The sequence below is a fragment of the Saccopteryx bilineata genome, chromosome 9, assembly GCF_036850765.1.
Source record: "Saccopteryx bilineata isolate mSacBil1 chromosome 9, mSacBil1_pri_phased_curated, whole genome shotgun sequence".
Taxonomy (NCBI): Eukaryota; Metazoa; Chordata; class Mammalia; order Chiroptera; family Emballonuridae; genus Saccopteryx; species Saccopteryx bilineata.
Window position 1 is genome coordinate 10,657,836 of NC_089498.1, and position 23,303 is coordinate 10,681,138.

Sequence of the window (23,303 nt, forward strand, 5' to 3'; positions counted from 1 at the left end):
AGTAATACCAATTTCATAAGACTTTTGAGGATGAAATGAGATGATAATGACAAAACCGTGTGAGGCATGACCTCTTTACTGTCAATCACTCCAGGTTGCAACAGCTGATTTAGGGCTGTTTCCCATCACGAAACTGGAAACTCATGGAGGGCGGAAATGGTCTGCTCCATACAGTCCACCAAAATACTCAGGACACATTCAGCGCCTATTTAGGGACGCCTATTTAGGGACGTCTCTTGAATGTATACCCATTGAATAATGAATGGACCAGGTTTTTTCCTTTCAGGAATGCAGGATATTGGTCCCTAAGAGAAAGTGCGGTTAACATGTATGAAGCACCAAGTGGTGGACAGAGTAGAGGCCTCACAATGAGGTAGGAAAAGGAAGAGACACTCTGGTAAATATATAGAATTCACTTTCTGCATTTGGAGAATAAAGAGAGTAATGGATCTTATTACAAGGCTGTTGCAAGAATCTTCATTAACTATGCTTGACATGGTGCCGAGGGCATAGTAAGTGCTGAATAAACAGTCGCTGCTATCATTATCATTTTAAGAACTATTGTTTTAACCTGACCTGTGGTAGTGTAGTGGATAAAGTGTCAACCTGGAAGGCTGAGGTCGCTGGTTCAAAACCCTGGGCTTGCTTGGTCAAGGCACATATGGGAGTTGATGCTTCCTGCTCCTCTCCTCCCCCCTTCTCTCTCTCTTTTTCTCCTCTTCTCTCTAAAATAACTAAATAAAAAATTTTTTTTAAAGAAGTATTGTTTTAGAAGTAAAAGCGAACGCGCTTAAAGGTTTCTGGTCAAAGACAAAGGCCTCCTCGCTCTGGTCAGTGCGGCCAAGGGCGAGGGGCGCTGGGCGGGGTCTCGGGAGGCCCCGCCCCTCCACCAAAGCGTCCGGTCGCTAGGTAACACACTGCTTGGTCGCAGCACAAGTGACGCGTGGCTGCTAGCACCCGACGCTCTGACCACTCGGCATTGGCAAGGACAGCTTCGTTAGAATGAGTGAGGATGACACCGAGACGTCTAGCAGCGAGTTGCAGGTCTCGGAGGAGCAGCTACCTGTTATCCAGCTGTGCGGGCTGGTAGAAGAACTCAGGTACCCTCCGGCTGGCTTCTGCGGGCGGCTCCTACTCACCGTGTGAGCTCGGACCTTGGTCCAGCACGGAGACGATCAAGTCCTCATTGAGCCCTGAGGAAACTGAGACTCCCACAAAGTTGGGGAAGCACTTGCCTTTGCCCTTTATCCCTGTGTACCCACAGCCATTGAGCTCGCTACCGAGCCATGGATGGAGCCAGTCAGGGTGGAGGTGTGAGGACGGTGATGGGAAGCCCAGAGGGGGACTGAAGCCACAGTTCCAGCCTGGTGGGTCTGTCTGGTGCCAGACTGCGTGCTTAGCCGTTCCTCTGCTCTGAAGCAGCAGGCAGGTTGGACCAGGTGCCCTTTACGCTTCTTTCCACTGCTAAGAATCTATGATAAAATCAAGATGGCAGCTGAGATAGTTTTAGTATGAGGCAACTTACTCCTGAACCAATGGACAAGCATGGAGATGGACAGCAAAGAATGACTGACCCAGTATTCTGTATTTTTAGCAGTCTGTTTCATATCTACTATAGAAGGTCAATTGGAAAGCAAGATCCCATGATGTAGTTGAGGTAATTGTACAACTTATTGGTCTCACCCTGGCTCTGGCTGAATAGATGCCCTGCTACGCATCTATAGGTCAGAACTGAGGCATGATTACTAACAGCTACTGATTTTTGAGTGCTTATTGTGTGCCAAGTATTTTGCATATGTAATCTCATATAATGGCATGGTAACTCTAGGAAATGGGTAAGGAAACAAAGACACAGAGATTAAGTCACTTTCCTAAGGTCACACAGCTAGTCAGTGGTAAGACTGAGATTCAGACTTATTTGCAATGCCACAACTGACAGTGGGAACGAGACATATGCTGAAAAAGAAAGATGCTTTGATTTTTGGGCTTTCCATTGAGCCCTTTCCACTAATCTTAACATTCAGCTAGATAGCCCTGGCCTGGTAGGTCAGTTGGTTGAAGTGTTGTTCCAATGTGCCAAGGTTGTGGGTTCAATCTCTGGTACATGAATGAGTAGAACAACAAATCGATGTCTCTCTCTCTCTCTCTTTCCCTTACTCTCTATCTCTAAAATCAATAAATAATTTTTAAAATTCAGCTAAAAAGGAATTAATAACATATGAAAATATCAAAGCTGTTCTCTCTCTTATATAAACATATACATACATGTATTACATGTACATATGTTACATATGTATAGATAAAGTTAAGTTAAAGAGTCAAAATCTTGGCATATACAGACAGGATAAACTAATTTGTCACCTCAAGTTTTATTAAAACCATCTGTTCAAAGCTTTTCTACCATGTATACTAAACTTCCAGTGGATACTTAGTTTATTGGTTGCAGGAAATTAAAAAACCTGAGAAACGTAAACCAAAGATTATGGATGTGATGGATGTGTGTAACTTCAAGAATGTAGTAATTCAGAAGGAATTTCCCAATGGGTTAGAAGATACGTAAAGATGAAACTTGCATCATCATCTCAGTCACAATTTTCAATGTAATACCCGTGGTTTGGATTCTGTGGCTCATTAGATGTACTAAAAAGTATCAATATATCAGGCCCTGGCTGGTTGGCTCAGTGGTAAAGCATTGGCCCAGCGTGTGTGTGTGTGTGTGTGTGTGTGTGTGTGTGTGTAATACTTAAATAGCACTCACTATGTGCCAAGCACTGTCACGAAGGCTTTGCATTCCTTATTGCAATCCTAAAAGATAGGTGCTGTTATTATTCCCGTTTTACAGATGAGGAAACTGAGGCACCAAGAGGTTAAATATCTTGCAGAAGATCATACATAGCTAGTAAGTGCTAAACACTACTATTTGGTGTTTAAACTCCTATTAATAGAACTAATTCAAGTATGCTCTGGCTTGCAGCTATGGAAACTCTGCTCTCAAAACGGAGACAGAAATGTTTGAGAAATATTACAATAAACTGGAATCCAGGGATCAGCGACCTCTGAGACTATCTGAAATTAAATCAGGAATAGATTTTGCGCAGGTACACAGTGGAGATTTAAGAATTGTTTTATTCTGTCTGTCCCTTTACATGTATGTGGCATTTGTGTATCTGCCTTTGGTGTCCCTCTTTGGCCAAGTGTCCTATGACTTTGTCCCTGTTCTTATTTTGATTCTTCGTTCTCCTTCAAAGTTTCTCTTTCAAGTGTGAAGGGAATCAAGTTCAATTAATAGTAGGTAGAATCTTCCATAGTATCTTATTTTGTTTGAAATAATTCCCTCAAAATGTTTGCCAAGTCCTCCCAGCCAGCCACATAAAGAGGTGAAACGGGCCTGGCCTGTGGTGGCGCAGTGGATAAAGCATCAACCTGGAGCTTTGAGGTCACCGGTTCGAAACCTAGGCTTGCCCTGTCAAGGCACATGTGAGAAACAACTGAGTTGATGCTTCCCACTCCTTTTCCCCGTCCCCTAAAATCAATAAATAAAATCTTTTTTAAAAAAAGTGAAGTGAGCCTGGTGTGGACACTGGGAAGTTCCTTCCTTATCCAAAAGGGTCAGCCAGGTGGCCTAATGTTGCCAGAGTAGTTGATTTTTCAAGAAAAGCTGGAGCCTGACCTGTGGTGGCGCAGTGGATAAAGCGTCGACCTGGAAATGCTGAGGCCGCCGGTTCGAAACCCTGGGCTTGCCTGGTCAAGGCACATATGGGAGTTGATGCTTCCAGCTCCTCCCCCCTTCTCCCTCTCTGTCTCTCTCTCCTCTCTAAAAATAAATAAAATTAAATTTAAAAAAAGATTAAAAAAAAGAAAAGCTGGAAATCTGAATTATTTTGGTAGAATTTCCTGATTTTCAAATGTGGGTGATTAATTTTTTTAAACTTAAAACTATGTGTAAGCCTGTAATCTGAGGGCCAATCTCATCTTGAGGTCCACATATTTCCTAAGCTACCTGCTTGTGACCTATGGCTCAAATGCATAGGAAATCTAAACTTTTTTTCTCTTTGTTTCTGCCAAACACTGTCCCTCCCCAACCCACACTCCAACCCACCCCCAGGGTACAATTTCTCCTCTCTGCTCAGTTCAGGAGGCACCGAGTCGGGGCTTTCCCCGTCACTGACTTGAATGCTCGTCTACAGCAGGTTCACAGTCTCGTCATTCTCGGGACACCTTCCCTTATTTGTTTTTCATTCACAGTCAAGCATGGGCCTTTGATATGTCTATATATCTATAGATCTATAGATCTATAGCTATAATAGATGTAATGGATATATAGATCTATAGATATAGATATAGATATATAGATATATAAATCTATATATATCAACCTAGGGCTCAGGGCCCTAGGTTGACTAATGAAATAGGTGTCAACGTAGACCTAATATCCAGAATACTTTCACGTTGAGTTTGTCCTCTCTGGCTGTCATTCAGGTAGTTTCTAGCAGACCTAAGAGGTCATCTTGATGCCCACCTTGGGCTGCTTTATCATCAATTCCTACTTGACAGTGGCTTCGTTTCTCTTGAGGTGTAGATGCGAGGGAGGTATAGATCCAAATCCCGCTCCGGTCGGGACAACTTGACGACCCTCAGCATTGACCAGAAATACGAGCTTGTACAGAGGGAGCTGGAAGACACAAAAGATGAGATACGGCACCTGCGGGCCAACGCCGAACGGGACCTGCAGTATCACGAGGTAACCCTTCCCACGGGCCGTCCTGCCTGGGCTCCCCGCCTCCGCCCTGCCGCGAGAGACGCTCCTATGGGACGTTCACGTGATTGCTGGTACCTCGGAGGAAATACAAGGTTAGATAGACTAAGACAAATTGCGGGGTCTGCCTTTAAGGAACTTACCAACTGCTTGAGGAGACAAGAAATTTTAAACTTCTTTTAAATGGAAAGTTTTAAAAATATACAAATGTGGAGAGGCCGGCACGGTGAACCCCTGTGTGCTTACACCCACAGGCAACAGTCATGAACACGTAGCCATTCTTATTTTCCTCCATATCTCTACCAGCTTCCCCCTCCTCGTTGTCCAGGGGGCTGTTATGAAGTAAATCTCAGATAAAGTATTTATCTGTAAATATTTCAGTATATGCCTCTAAGATACAGATTCTTTAAAAACAAAACACCATAATAATCATAAATATCCTTAAAATGTATAATGATTTCTTTTTAAATTTTTTTTAAAGATTTTATTTATTCATTATAGAGGGGGGGGGAGAGAGAGAGAGAAAGAGAAGGGGGGAGGAGCAGGAAGCATCAACTCCCATATGTGCCTTGACCAGGCAAGCACAGGGTTTTGAACCGGCAACCTCAGCGTTTCCAGGTTGACGCTTTAACCACTGCACCACCACAGGTCAGGCATGATTTCTTAATAATACAAGGAGTTTGAGGTTTAAGTCAGTGAGTTTGTTGAGAAATATCTTGGTGACCCTCCCATGTGCCACACACACAACTACGGTCCGTGCCTTGTTGGAGGCCAACACGGTCAGTTTTCCTCCAGGGAAGAAACATCACTGTTAATGAGATTGCCCAGGGGATGAAGTTGTTGGCCATATTGTGTGAAAAATAGATATTTCTGTTCTATTTCTAAATGTGGGCACACACAGAATCACACCCATTGTCTCTCACGGGACAGATCAGCGGGTTCATGTCTCCATCCGTGGAACCATCTGTAGTGCACAAACCTACCCCCTCCTTCCCTCTCTCCCTCCCTTGTGCCCCAACTTCCCTCCAACCCCCCCCCCCCCACGTCCTTCTCTCTCTTTTCAAATGGGCATGTTGAATTCTAGTATGTTAAAGGAGCTCAGGATGTGGTGGAGTTGTCCTCACATGCTAGACTGTGTGCTGTAGACATCATGGTGTGGGCTAGCGTGGTCAGAGAAGACTTTGTTGAGGAGGCAGGGCTGGACCTCGGACTTGGCATGGCCTTGAAGAATGACAGCATTAGTTTGAGGAGTAGGAAAAGAAGGGCTTCCTCAGTAAGGTAAATGTCACGAGCGAGGAAGTGGAGGCGGGGAATGAACATGGCAGGTCCTTGACATTGAGGGGCTGGTGTGATGAGAGAAGAGGGTGTTTTGGAGGGCTGTGTTAGGAAGTCGTGTTGAGTAGGGCTGTGAGACCTAGAAAGCCAGGCAGAGGTTTTCTTGATGTCTTGGAGAGCAAGACCCCAATGAAGATAACTGAGCAGGAGGTCGACATGTTAAAAATGGCTTTTAAGGTGGATTGATATGCTAGCATGCAAGGACGGAGGGGAGGGGAGAGGCCGGGGCCGGAGGAAGGAGCCAGTGAAGGAAGACTCTTTGCTTCTTGGTACCCAGTGAAAATGCCTGCACCACGATGACTTCCTCTGCAGCTACAGATAACTTCTCGTTTTATTCTTTAGAATCATATGTGTGTTTCAGTGTTTTCTTACTTAAAGACTATCTGTGTTTGTTGTAGCAAAGTCTAAACATACAGGTAAGCTAAAAGAAGCACATTTGAAAACATAGTTATATGTGTATATGAATTTCTTTATAAAAAATATAGGATCTGATCAACCATGTTTTCATTTAACAATGTCTTTCCGTGTTAATACATATATTCATTTACACCATCTTTTTTCAAATGACAAAAGTATATAGTATGAGTGCTTCTTTGTCTCCTACTAATTCATCTCTCCTGATGTGACTGTGGTTAATGTTTTAGTGTATATCATTCCAGATATTTTTATATTATGTCACATTATATTAACGTTATAACTTTTAATGGATAAATAATATTTCAGACATGAAAATACATATTTACAAAGATACCCAAGACTCTGTTTTTGTATATCTGCTCCCCTTTTATGGACACTATAAACTTTTCTGAGGCAGCTTTTAAAATAATGACACTTATGTAGTTAAATTTGTATCTTAAGGCTGTCTTTCTAAGACTAAGAAGAAACATTTCGTATTGGGACCCAGGCAGGCATGAGAGCAGAGGTTTGCTTTGCGGGATCTAGTCTCGAGAACTTTTGGATACTTTGTTCTCTCTGTGTGCGGACTCCCCCAGGCTATCATTGAGGAAGCTGAAATCCGAGGGGCGGAAATTCAGAAAGCAGTGTACGAGTTTGAAAGAGATATTCTAAAAACCATATCCAAGAAGAAAGGGAGCATTTTGGCCACTCAGAAAGTGATGAAGTACATCGAGGACATGAACCAGCAGAGGGTGAGTGGGCAGAGGGTTAGAGCCTGAGCGACTCGGAGCCTGATGACAGAGAAGGACTCCGCGGGGGCTGCCGCGCTCCATTCCGTCCATCAGTATTCCTTCACATACGCAGATTGTCTTTACCTCTCCCAAAGGGGTGTGTCTTAAATTGCAAGTGTATCAAGGCTAAGATCAGTCCGGCAGGATGAATATCAACAGTATCTCAGATCAATAGTTTCTTCTTTTTTTTATTGTTACCATTTATTTTAAGATCTGATATGTTTTCTTTTCTTTTTTTTTTTTAAACAGAGACAGAGAGAGAGTCAGAGAGAGGGACAGATAGGGACAGACAGAGAGGAAGGGAGGGAGGTGAGAAGCACCCATTCTTTTTTTTTTTTTTTTTTTACAGAGACAGAGAGAATCAGAGAGAGGGATAGACAGACAGGAACGGAGAGATGAGAAGCATCAATCATTAGTTTTTCGTTGCGTGTTGCGACTCCTTACTTGTTCATTGATTGCTTTCTCATATGTGCCTTGACCGCGGGCCTTCAGCAGACTGAGTAACCCCTTGCTGGAGCCAGAGACCCTGGGTCCAAGCTGGTAAGCTTTTTTTTTTTTGCTCAAGCCAGATGAGCCCGCGCTCAAGCTGGCGACCTCGGGGTCTCGCACCTGGGTCCTTCCACAACCCAGTCCAACGCTCTATCCACTGAACCACCGCCTGGTCAGGCAAGAAGCATTCATTTTTTATTGCGGCACTTTAGTTCATTAATTGCTTTCTCATATGTGCCTTGATCGGGGGCTACAACAGAGCAAGTGACCTCTTGCTCACGCCAGCAACCTTGAGCACAGGCCAGCAACCTTGGGCTTCAAGCCAGCAACTATGGGGTCATATCTCTGATCCTAAACTCAAACCAGTGACCCCCATGCTCAAGCTGGTGAGCCCACACTCAAGCCAGCAACCTTGGGGTTTCGAACCTGGGTCTTCCGCTTCCCAGACCAATGCTCTATCCACTGTGCCACCGCCTGGTCAGGCTACATCTGATATGGTTTTCTGAGAAGGGTGTGAGGCTCTCTAGTCAGGTAACTGTGTGGAGTGGAACAGGTACATCTGAAGCTCTTTGAGTTTCTTTATTGTAAAAATGAGGCATTAAATGCTCCTTCACATCTAAAGATTTTATAGTATATCAAGCTGTGGATCCAGGAGCTAGGTAGGTTTACTAATTCTAATATAAGTGCTAAAAATTCTGCAAACTACCAAGAGAACAAAAGACCAAAGAATCATAAGGTCATTTTGTCAAGAAAGGCCCCTCTACCCAAAAGATCTTGAATTTTAAAGCAATAGAGGATTTGCATGGCACACGCCAGCGTCCTCTGCTTCTTGGTCGTGAATGGAATGCGACAGTAACAGCAGCTTGGGTAGATGTACAGAGACCTTAAAATAAGTGACGGATTGTTAGGGCTCAAGGTTCGGTTTGTCGCCGCAGACTCACCAACATTTCAAACCAACAGGGAAGAAGGAGAGAAATGCATTAAAACCTGCTTTTATTTTCTAGGATCATATAAGGGATAAATTACGTTTGAAAAATGTCTCTCTCAAAGTCCAGAGGAAGAAGTTGCTTTTACAATTGCGGCAGGTATGCGGCTTTTTCGTTCTTTAAAGGTTACTGTAGTTAAGTAGAGCAAGGTCCACCCATAGATGTCTCTGTCCCGATTCCCAGAATCGGAATATGTCACCTCGCATGGAGAAAGGATTTTGCAGACGTGATTAAGCCAAGGATCTCGAGATGGAGAGATCACCTCGGATTATCTGAACAGGTTCAACGTAATCACGGGAGTCCTCAGGAGGGGGCAGGGGCCGAGAGAGACCGTGCGATAGCAAGCTAACGGGAGCAGAGATCGCAGCGAACAGAGGATGGAGCCATGAACGGAGGGCAGGCGACCTCTAGAAGCTGGAAATGATGAGGAAACAGGCTCCTCCAGAGCCTCCAGGGAGACGCAGCCCCTGCCGACACCGTGTCCTGACGTTAGCCCGAAGAACCCTCTCGGGCTCTGACCTCCTGAGCGCTAAGACAATAGATCTGGGCTGTTCCTCAGCCACTGGGTTGGGGCTAACTTGTGACAGCAGCTGCAGGAGCACGTACAGTTCCTGTGCTGCTAAATCTGCAGACGGTGTTGCCTTGACCTTTTAAAAAAGATCTTATTGATTGGTTTTAGAGAGAGGAGAGAGAGAAAGAGGGGGGAGGAGCGGGAAGCATCAACTCGCAGTAGGTGCTTCTCATTCCTGCCTCGACTGGGCAAGCCCTGGGTTTTGAACCAGGCAACCTCAGTGCTCCAGGCTGGTGCTCCATCCACTGTGCCACCACCACAGGTCAGGCAGGTTGCCTTGAATTTTTTTTTTTTTTTTGTATTTTTCTGAAGTTGGAAACGGGGAGGCAGACAGATTCCTGCATGAGCCCGACCAGGATCCACCCAGCATGCCCACCAGGGGGCAATGCTCTGCCCATCTGGGGCATCGCTCTGTTGCGACCAGAGCCATTCTAGTGCCTGAGGCAGAGGCCATGGAGTCATCCTCAGCGCCCAGACCAACTTTTTGCTCCAATGGAGCCTTGGCTGCAGGAGGGGAAGAGAGAGACAGAGAGGAAGGAGAGGGGGAGGGGTGGAGAAGCAGATCGGCGCTTCTCCTGTGTACCCTGGCTGGGAATTCGAACCCAGAACTCCTGCATGCCAGGCCGACGCTCCACCACTGAGCCAACCGGCCAGGGCCCAGGTTGCCTTGAATTTTAAAGACCCTCATGTCGTACTCGTTGATCGTTTTGGGGGATGGGGCTGGGGTGGCACGAGTGTAATGTTCTACGGTGAGTCTTTGAACAGCGGACCCTAAAAGCTGCCTGGCAGTAAGGCAGACTTGGCAGAGGGTGTCCAGAATGTGTTTACATGCCGCCATCCTCTCCTAGCTCAATATTGTTATTACTAGCTTGAATGCAGGCACTGATGGCATGCACATCAGAGGCGGCCACTGACAATGACACGGCACTGGGCGGGAGAATTAGCACGGCCAGGAACCATTGCTTGATTGGGATCTCAGAAGCCTCAACAAGCCGGGACAGCTTTAAAAACAAAAAGTGACTGGCTTGACCTGTGGTGGTGCAGTGGATAAAGCATCAACCTGGAAATGCTGAGGTCGCCAGTTCAAAGCCCTGGGCTTGCCTGGTCAAGGCACATATGGGAGTTGATGCTTCCAGCTCCCCCCCCCTTCTCTCTCTCTCTCTGTCTCTCTATCTTCTCTCTTCCTCTCTAAAAATGAATAAATAAAATAAAATTAAAAAAAAAATAAAGTTTTTAAAACAAAAAGTGACTAAGGACAAATGTAAGATCCCCGGCTTTGATCCCCAACATACCTGCACGAGTTACCCGCTGGCTTAGCCCTGGTGTCCCTGGTCTAGTCAGCTCTGCTGGAGACGGGGCTGGGGCCTGGACTGCACTCAGAGCACCCCAGGGCCCCGCCGAGAAAGGGGCGGCCTTGCTCCAGTCTGCTCGGGGCAGCCCCACCTGGAGCACTGCGTCCTGGCAACTAGAGCTCATGCCGGGGAGGGATTGGAGAGAAAGGGGAGCAGAAAGCACGGGGGTGGGTTGCAGTGAGAGGGTGCATGGGGCCATGGCTGATGTCTCCAAGTATCTGGGCACTGCCCGGAGGAGAGGACACACCCCCTGAGAGAGCCCTGGGGGCGGAGCTAGTGGGGGGGGGGTGTCAGCGAAGGAGATTCGGGCTCAGTGTAGGAGAGAACAGGGCCCCAGCAGCGCTGTCTCCAGTGAGTTCCTGGTCCTCTGGGCAGCAGGTGAGCCCAGGTATGCTGAAGAGGGTGTCTAAATGGAGATGGGGAGTCAACGGGTGGCCTTTACCTGAAAAGCCAGCACTGCACAGAGATGGCTGTGGCTCTGCGCGTGTGGACTCAGACTAGAGGGGAGCGGGCGGTGAGAAAAGGCAGGGATGGGTAACTGCTGTGCAGAGGTGGCAGCAGTGAGGACCAGGGAGCCACAGCCTCCTGAGGCTCAGTGCAGGAAGGCGTGCCCTCCGCTGTCAAAGACAGGCGGGGAGCATTTGAGCTGCAGGATGGGTCCCACTGGGGCCCAAGGAAACTGTTGTGAGAAGAAGGCGCCTCCTAGGAGGCGGCCCGGTGCACGCATGGCGTCACAGAGGCGGAGGACAATCCTGAGTTTGGCCAGTGCCTACCACAAGAGGGAAGATGGCACAGACCTGGTGGGCAGCTGAGGTGGGGCGGGTCAGGGAGGGAACCCAGTACACTGCTTGTCTTGGCTTTTTCAGGTTAAAAACCACTTTTAAATGGCTGCCTTCCTACTCTTCCTTCACAGCCTTCCCTGACCCAGCCTTCCATTCTCCCCTGACCTGGCCTAGGGGCTTCCGAGTGCCCTATGCCCCTGCATATCCCACCATGGCACACTGTGACCTGTCTGTAACCCTCATCAGAGTATGTGCTCCTCCCATTTATCCAAATCTCTGCTCCCAGGGCCTAGCGTCGTGCCTGGCACCAAGCAGATATGCAATCTGTGTTTGTTGAATGACTGAATGATGCCTGACTTCCACAGTCTGCCCCGGAGTTGCAGGGTGTGAGAAGTAGCAACCTCATAATCGTTTCTTTCTTATTTCTGAGCTGTAGAAGGAAGAGGTGGGCGAGGCCCTCCACGATGTTGATTTTCAGCAGCTGGAAATCAAGAATGCCCAGTTTCTAGCGACGATTGAAGCAAGGAATAAAGATCTGATCCAGCTAAAGATGGCATCTGGAACCACCCTGCAGGCCCTGAACACGTTCAAAGTAAGGTCCAGCCCGATGCTCAGGTCCCCTGGTCTTCCCGTCTCCACCTTTCCAACCATGGCGAGGCATCCATGCACCACTGTGGTTTCCCACAGGGCTGAGGTGTCCTTCACTGGCCCACTGTTCCCCGAGTCCCCCTGGGGAAAAGCCACGTCTCCTATAATACTTTGAAGGTTCCCACGACCCTGGCTGTGCATTAGAACCACCTAGGGAGCTTTTTCTTTTTAAAAAGATATAGGGACACCCCAGTCTCACCCTGACCAGTTGAACAAGGAGCGTGAGGTCCCAGTGTTTTGTTTTCTTAACACCCCAGATGATTTTTATGCACAGTGAGTTTTGAGACCAACTACATTCAGAGCCCTGTTTTATTTAGGCATACAATAAGCACTTCCCTGCATGAAACCCTACAAAAAAACCCATCTTAGCTACAAATCAGAAAACTACTAAATAATTCATCTGCACAGAACTCTTTTTGGAGATAAGAAGCACTCCTAATAATTAAGCAGGACCATAGGCACGAACGGGGCCTCTCTCCAGCAGACCGGCTGTTCAGTCACACTGTTAGCAACTGGCTCATGCAGTATTCCACTAACTGTGGGCCAGTGTATCCTGCCCACTGGCTGGTGAGCTAAGGATGCCTTATATGCCTGATCAGGCGGTAGCGCAGTGGGTAGAGCATCAGACTGGTACACAGAAGACCCAGGTTCGAAACCTCGAGGTCGCCGGCTTGAACGTGGGCCCATCTGGCTTGAGTGTGGGCTCACCAGCTTGACTGCAGGGTCTTTGGCTTGAGCCCAAGGTCGCTGACTTGAGCAAAGGGTCACTCACTCTGCTATAGTGCCCCCCCCGCCCCCATCAAGGCACATATGAAAAAGCAATCAATAAACAAGCAATCAACGAACAACTAAGGTGCCACAACAAAGAATTGATGCTTCTCATCTCTCTCCCTTCCTGTCTGTCTGTCCTTATATGTCCCTCTCTCTGACTCTCTCTCTGTCTCTGTCAAAAAAAAAAGAAAAAAAAGAATGCCTTTATACAGAATGTTTGCAAACTATTTGACAAAGAATACTTCCTTTGAAACCCGATTAGGCTCTAGCTGGTTGGCTCAGTGGTAGAACGTTGGCCTGGTGTATAGACATCCTGGGTTCGATTTTCAGTCAGAGCACACAGGAAAAGCAACCATCTACTTCTCCATTCTTTCCTCTCTCCTTTATTTCTTCTTATCTCTCTCTTCCTCTCATGCAGCCATGACTTGGTTGGAGCAAGTTGGCCCCAGGGGCTGAGGATGGCTCCATGGTCTTGCCTCAGGTGCTAAAACAGCTCAGTTGCCAAGCAACAGAGCAACAGCCCCAGATGGGCAGAGCATCACCCAGTAGGGGGCTTGCCAGGTGGATCCTGGTCAGGGTTCATGCAGGAATCTCTCTCTGCCTCCCTGCTTCTCACTTAAGAAAAACAAAAAAATTAAAAAGGAAAAAAAGGAAACTCAATTAAGCAGAAATGGTTTCTTCCACAGAAATTCTATTTTTCTCCTTAGTAGACCTGTAGTCCAAAATTATACTTTATTATTCTATTTGAAATTTTATTGATAAAACATCTGTGGAAAGGTGATTTTTCTCTTGTTCATGTAAGTAACTACATAATATCCCCTTGGCCTGCAAAGCTTACTTAAGCTCTTTACTCTCTGTCAGGACTTCTACAGAGCAAGGGACGCAGGTGGCAGCAGTGGCTATGCGTGTCAGTGGCTTACAGATGCGCTTAATTTGGCCCACACAGTGTCATTTTCTTTTTTTTTTTTTTTTTTGAATTTTTTTTTTATTATTTATTCATTTTAGAGAGGAGAGAGAGTCAGAGGAGAGAAAGACAGGGGGGAGGAGCTGGAAGCATCAACTCCCATATGTGCCTTGACCAGGCAAGCCCAGGGCTTCGAACCAGCGACCTCAGCATTTCCAGGTCGACGCTTTATCCACTGTGCCACCACAGGTCAGGCAACACAGTGTCATTTTCAAACATGAATTTGAATGTATTTAGAGTAGGCTAATGTTCATCCCGTATTTTCCTTTTACAAATGAAAAACCACAAGTCCCAGTACAGCGCATGTCCCCCCTCGCCCAGTTGTCTTCCCTGGGTATAAGAATTGTGCTGGCATCCTGAAATTCACGTGTCGTAAATGTCCAGCAGATCGTCAGTTGGAGCCATCTCGTCAGCAGTTGGCTTATCTGGTGCTGTTACATCCAGAGGAAGCCATCCTCGTGACTCCCAGGCCCTCGTGCGCTGGAGAGCCGGGCAGCACGAGGTTACATCACTCTGGACCTGGATCTTATCCTGAAAAATCAATTGACTGACACAGGGCCTGTCTGATCTTGTGCGGAAAAGCCAGGGGTTTGGCGTGGAGCTACTGGTTTATAAAATGAAGCCATCAGGTCACAGGGCCTGAGCTCCTCAGGATGGGTCTAAACACACAGTGCAGGTTGTTTGAGATCCCTGAGTGGCAGGGACGTGGACTGTGCTGGGCAAACCAGGAGCCATTTCAGTCCCGATCCCAGGGGCTTTAGGCCGGTCGCAAATAATAGTGTGTCCGTAAAGTCACGGTGCACTTTTGACCGGTCACAGGAAAGCAACAAAAGACGATAGAAATGTGAAATCTGCACCAAATAAAAGGAAAACTCTCCCAGTTTCATACCTATTCAGTGCAGTTCGATGTGGGCTCACGCACAGATTTTTTAGGGCTCCTTAGGTAGCTATCCCGTATAGCCTCTACAGACTCGTCACTGACTGATGGCCTACCAGAACGGGGTTTCTCCACCAAACTGCCGGTTTCCTTCAACTGCTTATCCCACCGAGTAATGTTATTCCTATGTGGTGGCGCTTCATTATAAACGCACTGATATTCACGTTACACTTTGATCACGGATTCGAATTTAGCCAGCCACAGAACACACTCAACTTTCCTCTGTACCGTCCACATCTTGACTGGCATGGCCGTGGGCTGCTCCACTGTATACATGTGTTACATCATCATCTGCGCATGTGCACATGCTGCCACATCATCCTACAGAAACTGGGAAGGTTTTCCTTTTATTTGGTGCAGATTTCACATTTCTATTGTCTTTTGTTGCTTTCCTGTGACCGGTCAAAAGTGCACTATGACTTTATGGACACACTGTAGTAAGGAGGTGACGGAGATGCTCACGGGAGTCCTGAGGTGGACACAGTGGGGGCTGAGGGAGAAGCAGGCCCACTTCCTCTGTGTCTCGGTTCTCAGGCCCCCCGGGAGAGGGAGACAGAACAGCTGTGCATTGTGCAGTCAAGCCTGGGTTTGAACTGGGGGTGCCACTGGGGACCCCAGACAAAACGCTTCACCTTTGGAGGTGGGCTTTGTGCCTCAGGACTTGAGCGGGTCTGTCCTGTGTCCCCAGCACCAAGGAGAGTGCCTGGCCAAAGCAGGTGCTCAGCTACTTTTGTCGAATGAACTGCTAGTGAGTTAGGTATATGTTTAGGGGATGGGAGAGTGGCGGGGGGGAGGGGGGAGGGGGACTATGTCACATAAGTATCAAACTCCCAAGTGTGAGATCTCGCGAAAAACATGCAGAATAACTTTCCTCCATTACCAAATGCACTGAGGACCTATGGCACGCCAGATACAGGGTTACGGGCTGAGGGTACAAACCGTGCAGAAGACAGACACGGTCCCTTTTTCTGTGAGCTCCCTGAGTGAGCCTCCACCAAGGGGCTGCCTTTCTCTCCTGCTTGATGCCTGCTAGTCCTGAGTGGCTGAGGCTGGGATGTTATAATCGTTTGACCATGGCTGCGATGTGTCACTCTTTAAAATTTATATGTTTAGTTATTTGAGAGTGTTTAGTAGCTATTAATTAACTGATTGTTTTTAAAATTTATTTATTGATTTTAGCCAGAGAGGAGGTGAGAGAGAGACAGAGAGACAGAGAGACAGAGAGACAGGAACATCGATCTATTCCTGTATGTGCCCTGAATGTGCCCTGACCGGGGATCAAACCGGCAGCCTCTGTGCTTCGGGCTGATGCTCCAACCCGCGGAGCTATCTGGCCAGGGCAACTGGGTTTTTTTACATTAAATGTATTGGAATAACATTAGTTAATATCATGATATCAGTTCCAGGTGTACATTATAATTCGACATCTGTATACTCTGAAGTCTAGCATTTTTCATCGCCCTATATTTGACCCCTTTTACCCACTTCGCCCTCCTACGTCACTCTTAACTGACTGTAAACAAGTGGTGGCTTGTGGTAAGGAGAATTCTAAGAAGTTCCCCAAGACTCCCTGCCTCCCAGATGTGTGCACCCCGCCCAGTCCCCGGGACAGTGAATAGAATGGGTTCTGTTATTAGGCTCTGTTTTATCATTAGGTTCTATTACACAGTACAGTTGCTCTTACAGTAGGGCGTTATCTGGGCGGGCCCGAACTAATCACAGGGAAGCAGAGGGTTTTCCCTGGCCGAGGAAGTCACAGATTGAAAGCATGAAGGAGATTTGCTGGGTGATAAGTTCCCCATTGCTGCCTTGGAGACAGAGGGGGCCATGTGGCAGGGATCTGAGGGTGGGCTTGAGGAACGGAGGGTTACCCCTGCTGACAGCCAAAAAGAAAACAGGGGCCTAAGACTTGCAATTTCAAGGAAATGCATTCTACCAACACCTTGTGAGCTTGGAAGAGGACCCCAACCCCAAACGAGACCTACTGCCCTGGCCAGTACCTTGACTGCAGCCTCAGGGGACCCCCCACCCCGGGCAGAGAATCCAGTCACACTGTGCCGAGATGCCACACGGACACCCTGCTCAGAATCACAAATAGCTCCCATTACGTCTTCTCGAAGGCCCTGCCCACCAGAGCCAGCGACTCCTTGCCGTTCCCTGCTATCCTGCCCTAGCTCTATAAGTTGCGGGAGAATGTCTTCCCTCTGATCTCCTTTCTTCTCCCCTGAGCTGTTGGTTTACACGGAAGCCCGCCTGGCCTCCCTCTCCCCACAACCCTGGGGCGTTGCCCTGCTCCGGCACCCGCCTCCCTCCCAGCGCCTGTCAGATCCTCCTCAGCCAGACTCTCTCCTCAGCTTGGACCCGCTTCCGTCTTACCTGGACATACTGGACTCAACCTTTCCGCTTGTTCCAGCGCCCCTCCCCCCAGAGCAACCTTCGTGACTGCTGTTCCCGCGTGCTTAGTGCTTGACACTGCGGGGTTTTACATCTCTTCTTGCCCCTCTGTCTAGACTCTTGGTGGGAGGGCCTACCCTGTCTCCATGACCAGCGCCTGGTGCAGGGGGTGTGGACTCCCAGGGTGTGTTGAGCGATCCCCTTGAAGTCACGGGCCCACTTCTCATCCAAGCAGAGTGTATCTCGACTCCTCCAGGATACCTCTGCCACCAGGGAATGGTGGTTCAAAGGGGGGAAACCTAAGGAGCTTGGGCCCGGGGGTGGGGGGAATGCACATGCTGCCTCAGGAGGCTTGGGGGGGGCAGCTTCTGCAGGATTTCTCCAACCCCAGTTGGCCAAGCCCAGATACACACTGCAGACAGTGGGAGTGGGTTATGCTGTCCAGGTTCAAGTCTTTCTTCTCTATGACCTGGGGCAGATTGTTTCACCTGCTGAAGAGTCAGTTCCCTCCCCTGCATTCTCCACGCGTCAGGCACTGTGCTCAGCACCTTATCAGGGTTATCTCGCTTGAACCTCTCCACAGCCCTATGAAGTGACGGGACCGCATTTAGAGAGGTTCAGGAACTAGCCCGAAGCGTCTCTCAGTAAGTGGTGGGGCGGGATCCGGTCCTGGTGTCTGGCCATCTGCAGGTGAGGACCAGCCTCCGAGGGTTGCCTCCTCCCCTGCCACCTGGACACCAGGACTCTGAAAATCCACGCGGCTGTGGGGAGAGCAGGCCCAAGTCCCTGCACAGCCCTGCTTTTCTCCTGCTTATCGACGAGCCGTCTATTCTCTGCGTAGCTCGCAGCAACGGTCTTCGCTCATGGCTTGCTGCGTTGTTCTGTTTCAGACCAGGCTACAGCGAGCAATGGAAATGGCCATCAGTCTGGAGAAGGAGATCTTGCTGAGAAACGAGTTACTTGAGAAAATTGAAAGAGAAACCCTACAGGTAGAGGAGGTAAGAGAGGGTTAAATGGGCTGCTTGCGGTGCTTGTCTGCAAGGCCTTGAGTCGGTGCCCTTTAAGATCCAAGCCACCTTGATGTTTGTCTGTTAAAGCCTCGACCATAAAAATCAATATATCTCTGGCTATCAGTGAAGAGAGGGGTGCCTGGAGACTGACCTAGTAGTGTTGCATTTCACGCTGGGTTAGGTGTAGAGTCAGCTCATAAGGTAGCAATCATGTCAAGTCCAAATACTCCTCGAGGCCCCGATCAGTGGTGCAACAGATAGAGCGTCCCCCTGGAGCGCCGAGGCCGTCAGCTCAATCCCAAGGGCACTGGTTTGACTCTGAGGTCGCTAGTTTGAGCTCTGGTCAGGGCATATATGAGAAGCAATCAATGGGTGCACAACTAAGTGGAACAATGAGTTGATGTCTCTCTCTCTCTCTTTACCCCTTCCTCTGTAGCCCCATGGTCAAGGCACATATGAGAAAGCAATCAATGAACAACTAAGGTGTCGCAATAAAAAACTGATGATTGATGCTTCTCTCTCTCTCTCTCTCTCTCTTTACCCCTTCCTCTGTAGCCCCATGGTCAAGGCACATATGAGAAAGCAATCAATGAACAACTAAGGTGTCGCAATAAAAAACTGATGATTGATGCTTCTCATCTCTCTCCGTTCCTGTCTGTCCCTATCTATTCCTCTCTCTGACTCTCTCTCTCTGTCTCTGTGTAAAAAAAAAAAAAAAAAAAAGAATAACCTGTGAGAATCCCTTAAATGTCCCATGAAGTAAAATATTTAAAGTGTCATATATACAAACTTGCAAAAAATGTATAACGCATGTCATAATAAACTGACAAGAGAAAAAGTACACATACCAAAACACAGTGTTCTATGTCAAGGAGAGAGCTCTTCAGACATGCAACTCTTATGTGGAACGGTGGATGGTTGGATGGTAGACCTTGCCCTCTGCCTGGGCCCCATGGTTACTTGGTGTGAAAAGATGTGTATCATCACCTGCATTGTGATTTAGCGCTCTCATTGTTTCGCTGAGCACCTGGTGTTGAATTTCTGCAAGTTAAATGTACATAGGATGTGACTCAAAGAGGAAGTTTTGCAGAAAGTTGGGGATGAAGAGCACTGGACGTGTAGTCAGAAGGCTTGGCATCAGGGTTGGTGTTGCCACTTTCTAGCCTTTGAATCAGACAAGCCTCAGTTTCCACATCTATAAAATAGCCGTCACAATCCTTGTAGTGATCAGATAGGAATGTATAGCAAGGCTTCGTAAACCTCTAAAGCCATGAGTAAAATTATTAGTGTCATTGTCTAGAATGGGCCTGAAGTGTCCCCGGCAATGTGTGTGGCCTCAAACCTGTCTACAGTGGCCAAAACCCCACGGAGTTATGACATCTGACTCAGTTTTGCCACGGCTGCCATATCATATCCTTGATGGAGAACCAACATGCTCTTCCCAAGAGCCGCGCTGGGTTCAGAGCAGCAGGTAACAAAGATAGAGCAAAAGTCTGTGTGCTCTTTCCACGCAGAATGTCTGTGGTGCTTATTTATTGGGGTTGACATTTATCAGATTACAAGTGAAACATGAGCCTGACCAGGATGTTGCACAGTGGATAGAGCGCTGGACTGGGATTCAGAGGACCTAGGTTAGAAACCCCAAGATCCCGGCTTGAACATGGGCTCATCCAGCTTAGCACGGGATCACTGGCTTGAGTATGGGATCATAGACATGACCCCATGGTCGCTGGCTTGAACCCAAGATTGCTGGCTCAAGCAAGGGGTCACTTGCTTTGCTGTACCCCCCCCCTTTCAAGACACATATGAGAAAGCAATCAATGAACAAGTAAGGAGCTACAACAAAGAATTGATGCTTCTCATCTCTCTCCATTCCTGTCTGTCCCTATCTGTCCCTCTCTCTGTCTCTGTCACAAAAACAAAAAACAAAAACCACAAGTGGAACACGAAATTCATTTTTTTAAAAGCCTGACATTCACTGCTTAGTATATTTTATTTTTCTCATAAACTTTTTCAACAGCTCTATTGGGACACAATTCACATACTATATCATTCACCCATTCACAATGTACATTTTAGTGGTTTATAGCAGTGGTCTCCAACCTTTTCTGGGCCACGGACTGGTTTAATGTCAGAAAATATTTTCACGGACCGGCCTTTAGGGTGGAACGGATAAACGTATCACGTGACCAAGACAAGCGTCAAGAGTGAGTCTTAGATGGATGTAACAGAGGGAATCTGGTCATTTTTTAAAAATAAAACATCGGGCCCTGGCCGGTTGGCTCAGTGGTAGAGCGTCGGCCTGGTGTGCAGGAGTCCCGGGTTCAATTCCCGGCCAGGGCACACAGGAGAAGTGCCCATCTGCTTCTTCACCCCTCCCCCTCTCCTTCCTTTCTGTCTCTCTCTTCCCCTCCCACAGCAAGGCTCCACTGGAGCAAAGTTGGCCGGGGCACTGAGGATGGCTCTATGGCCTCTGCCTCAGGCGCTAGAATGGCTCTGGTTACAACAGAGCAATGCCCCAGATGGGCAGAGCATCGCCCCCTGGTGGGCATGCTGGGTGGATCCCAGTCAGGCACATGCGGGAGTCTGTCTGACTGCCTCCCTGTTTCCAACTTCAGAAAAATACAAAAAAATGATAAGAATAAAAAAATAAAACATCGTTCAGACTTAAATATAAATAAAATGGAAATAGTGTAAGTTATTTAATCTTTCTCTGTGGACCAGTACCAAATGGCCCATGGACCAGTCCCAGTCCGCGGCCTGGGGGTTGGGGACCACTGGTTTATAGTACATCTGCAGAGTTGCATGACTGTCAGAACAGTAATTTGAGAACATTTTTGTCACCCCAGAAATAGACCCTGTGCCCATTAGAAACCCTTCTCCATTCCCCGCTCACCTCACCCCAACCCTCCAGCCCTAGGAGACCATTAATCCATTGTCTGTCTCAGTGACTCTGCCTTATCCTGTCATTTCATGTAAAAGGAATCATACTATATGTGGTCTTTTGTGACTCGCTTATTTGATTTTAATAAACATGTTCAATATTCATATTGTAGCATGTATCAGTACTTCATTTCTCTTTATGCCTGAATAATATTTCCTTGAGTAGGTAGATCACATTTTATCCATTCATCAGTTGATAGACATTTGGATTGTTTCCACTTTCTGGTAATTATTAACGCTGCTGTGGACGTTTGCATATAAGTTTTTGTGTAAATGTAGGTTTTGTTTTCTTTTCTCATGAACAGATAACTAAAAGTAGGATTGTGGGTTATATATATATATATTTCTTAATAAAAGAAGGAAGGGAGGAAGGAAGGGAGGGAGGGAGGGAGGAAGGAAAGGAGGGAGGAAGGGAGGGAAAGAGACTCTTAGGCTGTGTTTAGTGTTTCTGAGCTGGATGAAAACATTTCAGGCTGCAAAATGTCAGAATTTTGTGGTTCCCCTTACTCCTTTGAAAACTTGCACATCATTTTCAGAAGCACTCTGAAACTAAGGAAAGGAGTACTGGCTGGTCTCCGGGGGCCAGAAGCGCTGGGGATGCCCGGGTCTAACTGCTCCTTCCCGGCGCAGGACCGGGCCAAGGCCGAGGGGGTGAACAAGAGGCTGCGGAGGCAGCTGGCCGAGTTCCGGGCGCCGCCCGTGATGGTGTACGTCCGGGAGAAGGCCCGGAGCGGGGACCTGGAGAAGACCATCAAGACGTGGGAGAGGAAGGTGGAGATCGCAGAGGTGGGTCACAGAGAAGCCCCCGACCTTCCACACCCTTTGCATTTTCGTTTGGGATTTTGTTTATCGAGCTGAGGAGACAGATGTTTGGACGCGTACTGTCTGCAGTTGCTTCAACTCTTACACCGAAATGAAGATTGACTTTTTTTTTAAGATTAGAAAAAAAAGGAATCGTGTATTAAAACAATTTCTAAAAAATATCACTAGGAATTTTAAAGCTTCTTTTTCAGCGTTAAGGACAGGGTATTTTCAGGCTATCAGGAAGAGGCTCCGTAGTAATAGAGTGTTTTGTTTTCATAATGAATTCTGGAAGCTTCTAAATCCCTGCCCCCCCCCATTGATAATTTAATGATTGCTACTTTATACATGAAGCCAGTTTTTTTTTTTTTTTTTTTAATGAGATAGTAATGAAGTTTGAATAGACTCAGACCCCGTGTCCACGTGCTTACATGGTTGCCATGGGGCTTTTCATTTTTGACTCACCTGGCAGCCGTTTCCTGTGACTCCGTGTGTGCAGAAGCACCGTAGCCCTTGTGAGCCGTGAAGAGAAACGGGAAATGTGCAAAACTGTGCTGGCGTCAGAAAAAAAGGAAGCACAGACGGCCCCAGGCCGGGGCACACGCCGAGCACCCCCTACCCCCAGACCTCACTGGAGGAGCACTGCGTTTGCACCTCTAGATCTTGGCTCCGTGGCGCGCAGTAGGACGCGGGGATTGGGATCCAAACTGGGGCCCAGCAGATGGAAGGCTGAGAAGTAGCAGGGAATCACAGTGGGAGCCGCAGCTCCTCACCTCACTGGACAGAAACAAGTTCTTCGGAAGGATCTTCCGGACGCCCCCGCAGCCACGCGACGCAGCATGCAAGGCGCCACTGCAGGGCTGGGGCGGGTCGCGTGCTGAAGAGTCCCAAGCGGTTTTCCCCAAATGACCATCTCCCCTCTCTCCCCCTCTTTCCATTTGCAGATGTCCTTAAAAAGCTACCGCAAGGAATGGAATAAAATGAAAACAGCCCATGAGCAGTTGCTGCAATTTGCCCTCCTGGGAAATAGACAAAAGGAGGTCGCAGCTGCAGACCGGAAAGCGACCCATTAAAATACTCAGCTCCTTTCTCATCATGGGGTCCTCTTACTATTCCCGGACTCTCTATCCAGGTGGTCACCTCCCAGGCCACATCTCCCTGTGGCGGGTGTTTTCACAGCCTGGCCCCTGGAGCCCTTAACTCCGAAAGAACCACAGGGCACACTGACGGTTTGACTTGGTAGCCCACGTTTAGTTCACAAGCACAAATGAAAGTGACCTTCCCACACGTGGGGGTGGGACGGGAGAGGGAGAGCCACGGGCCTGTCCGTGCAGCCCAGATGTGCAATGATCAAAACTAGACCCTGAGACAGCATGG

The 23,303-nt window shown here is 47.8% G+C and overlaps 1 protein-coding gene across 2 annotated transcripts; it reads left to right on the forward strand.

Moving 5' to 3' along the window:
• The first annotated feature begins 971 nt into the window (after positions 1–971).
• On the forward strand, positions 972–23,006 carry CFAP263 (cilia and flagella associated protein 263). 2 transcript variants are annotated; one of them, XM_066243232.1, is made up of 9 exons: positions 972–1,100; positions 2,975–3,098; positions 4,580–4,741; positions 7,084–7,239; positions 8,772–8,852; positions 11,895–12,050; positions 18,063–18,170; positions 21,756–21,911; positions 22,871–23,006. In XM_066243232.1, exons 1-9 carry the CDS (start codon positions 1,003–1,005, stop codon positions 22,997–22,999), a joined length of 1,170 nt encoding a protein of 389 aa, XP_066099329.1. In that variant the 5' UTR covers positions 972–1,002; the 3' UTR covers positions 23,000–23,006. The 2 variants fall into 2 exon arrangements, with proteins under 2 accessions (XP_066099329.1, XP_066099330.1); XM_066243233.1 differs by lacking the exon at positions 972–1,100 and having other exon boundaries at positions 3,014–3,098; positions 4,574–4,741.
• The last annotated feature ends 297 nt before the right edge of the window (positions 23,007–23,303 follow it).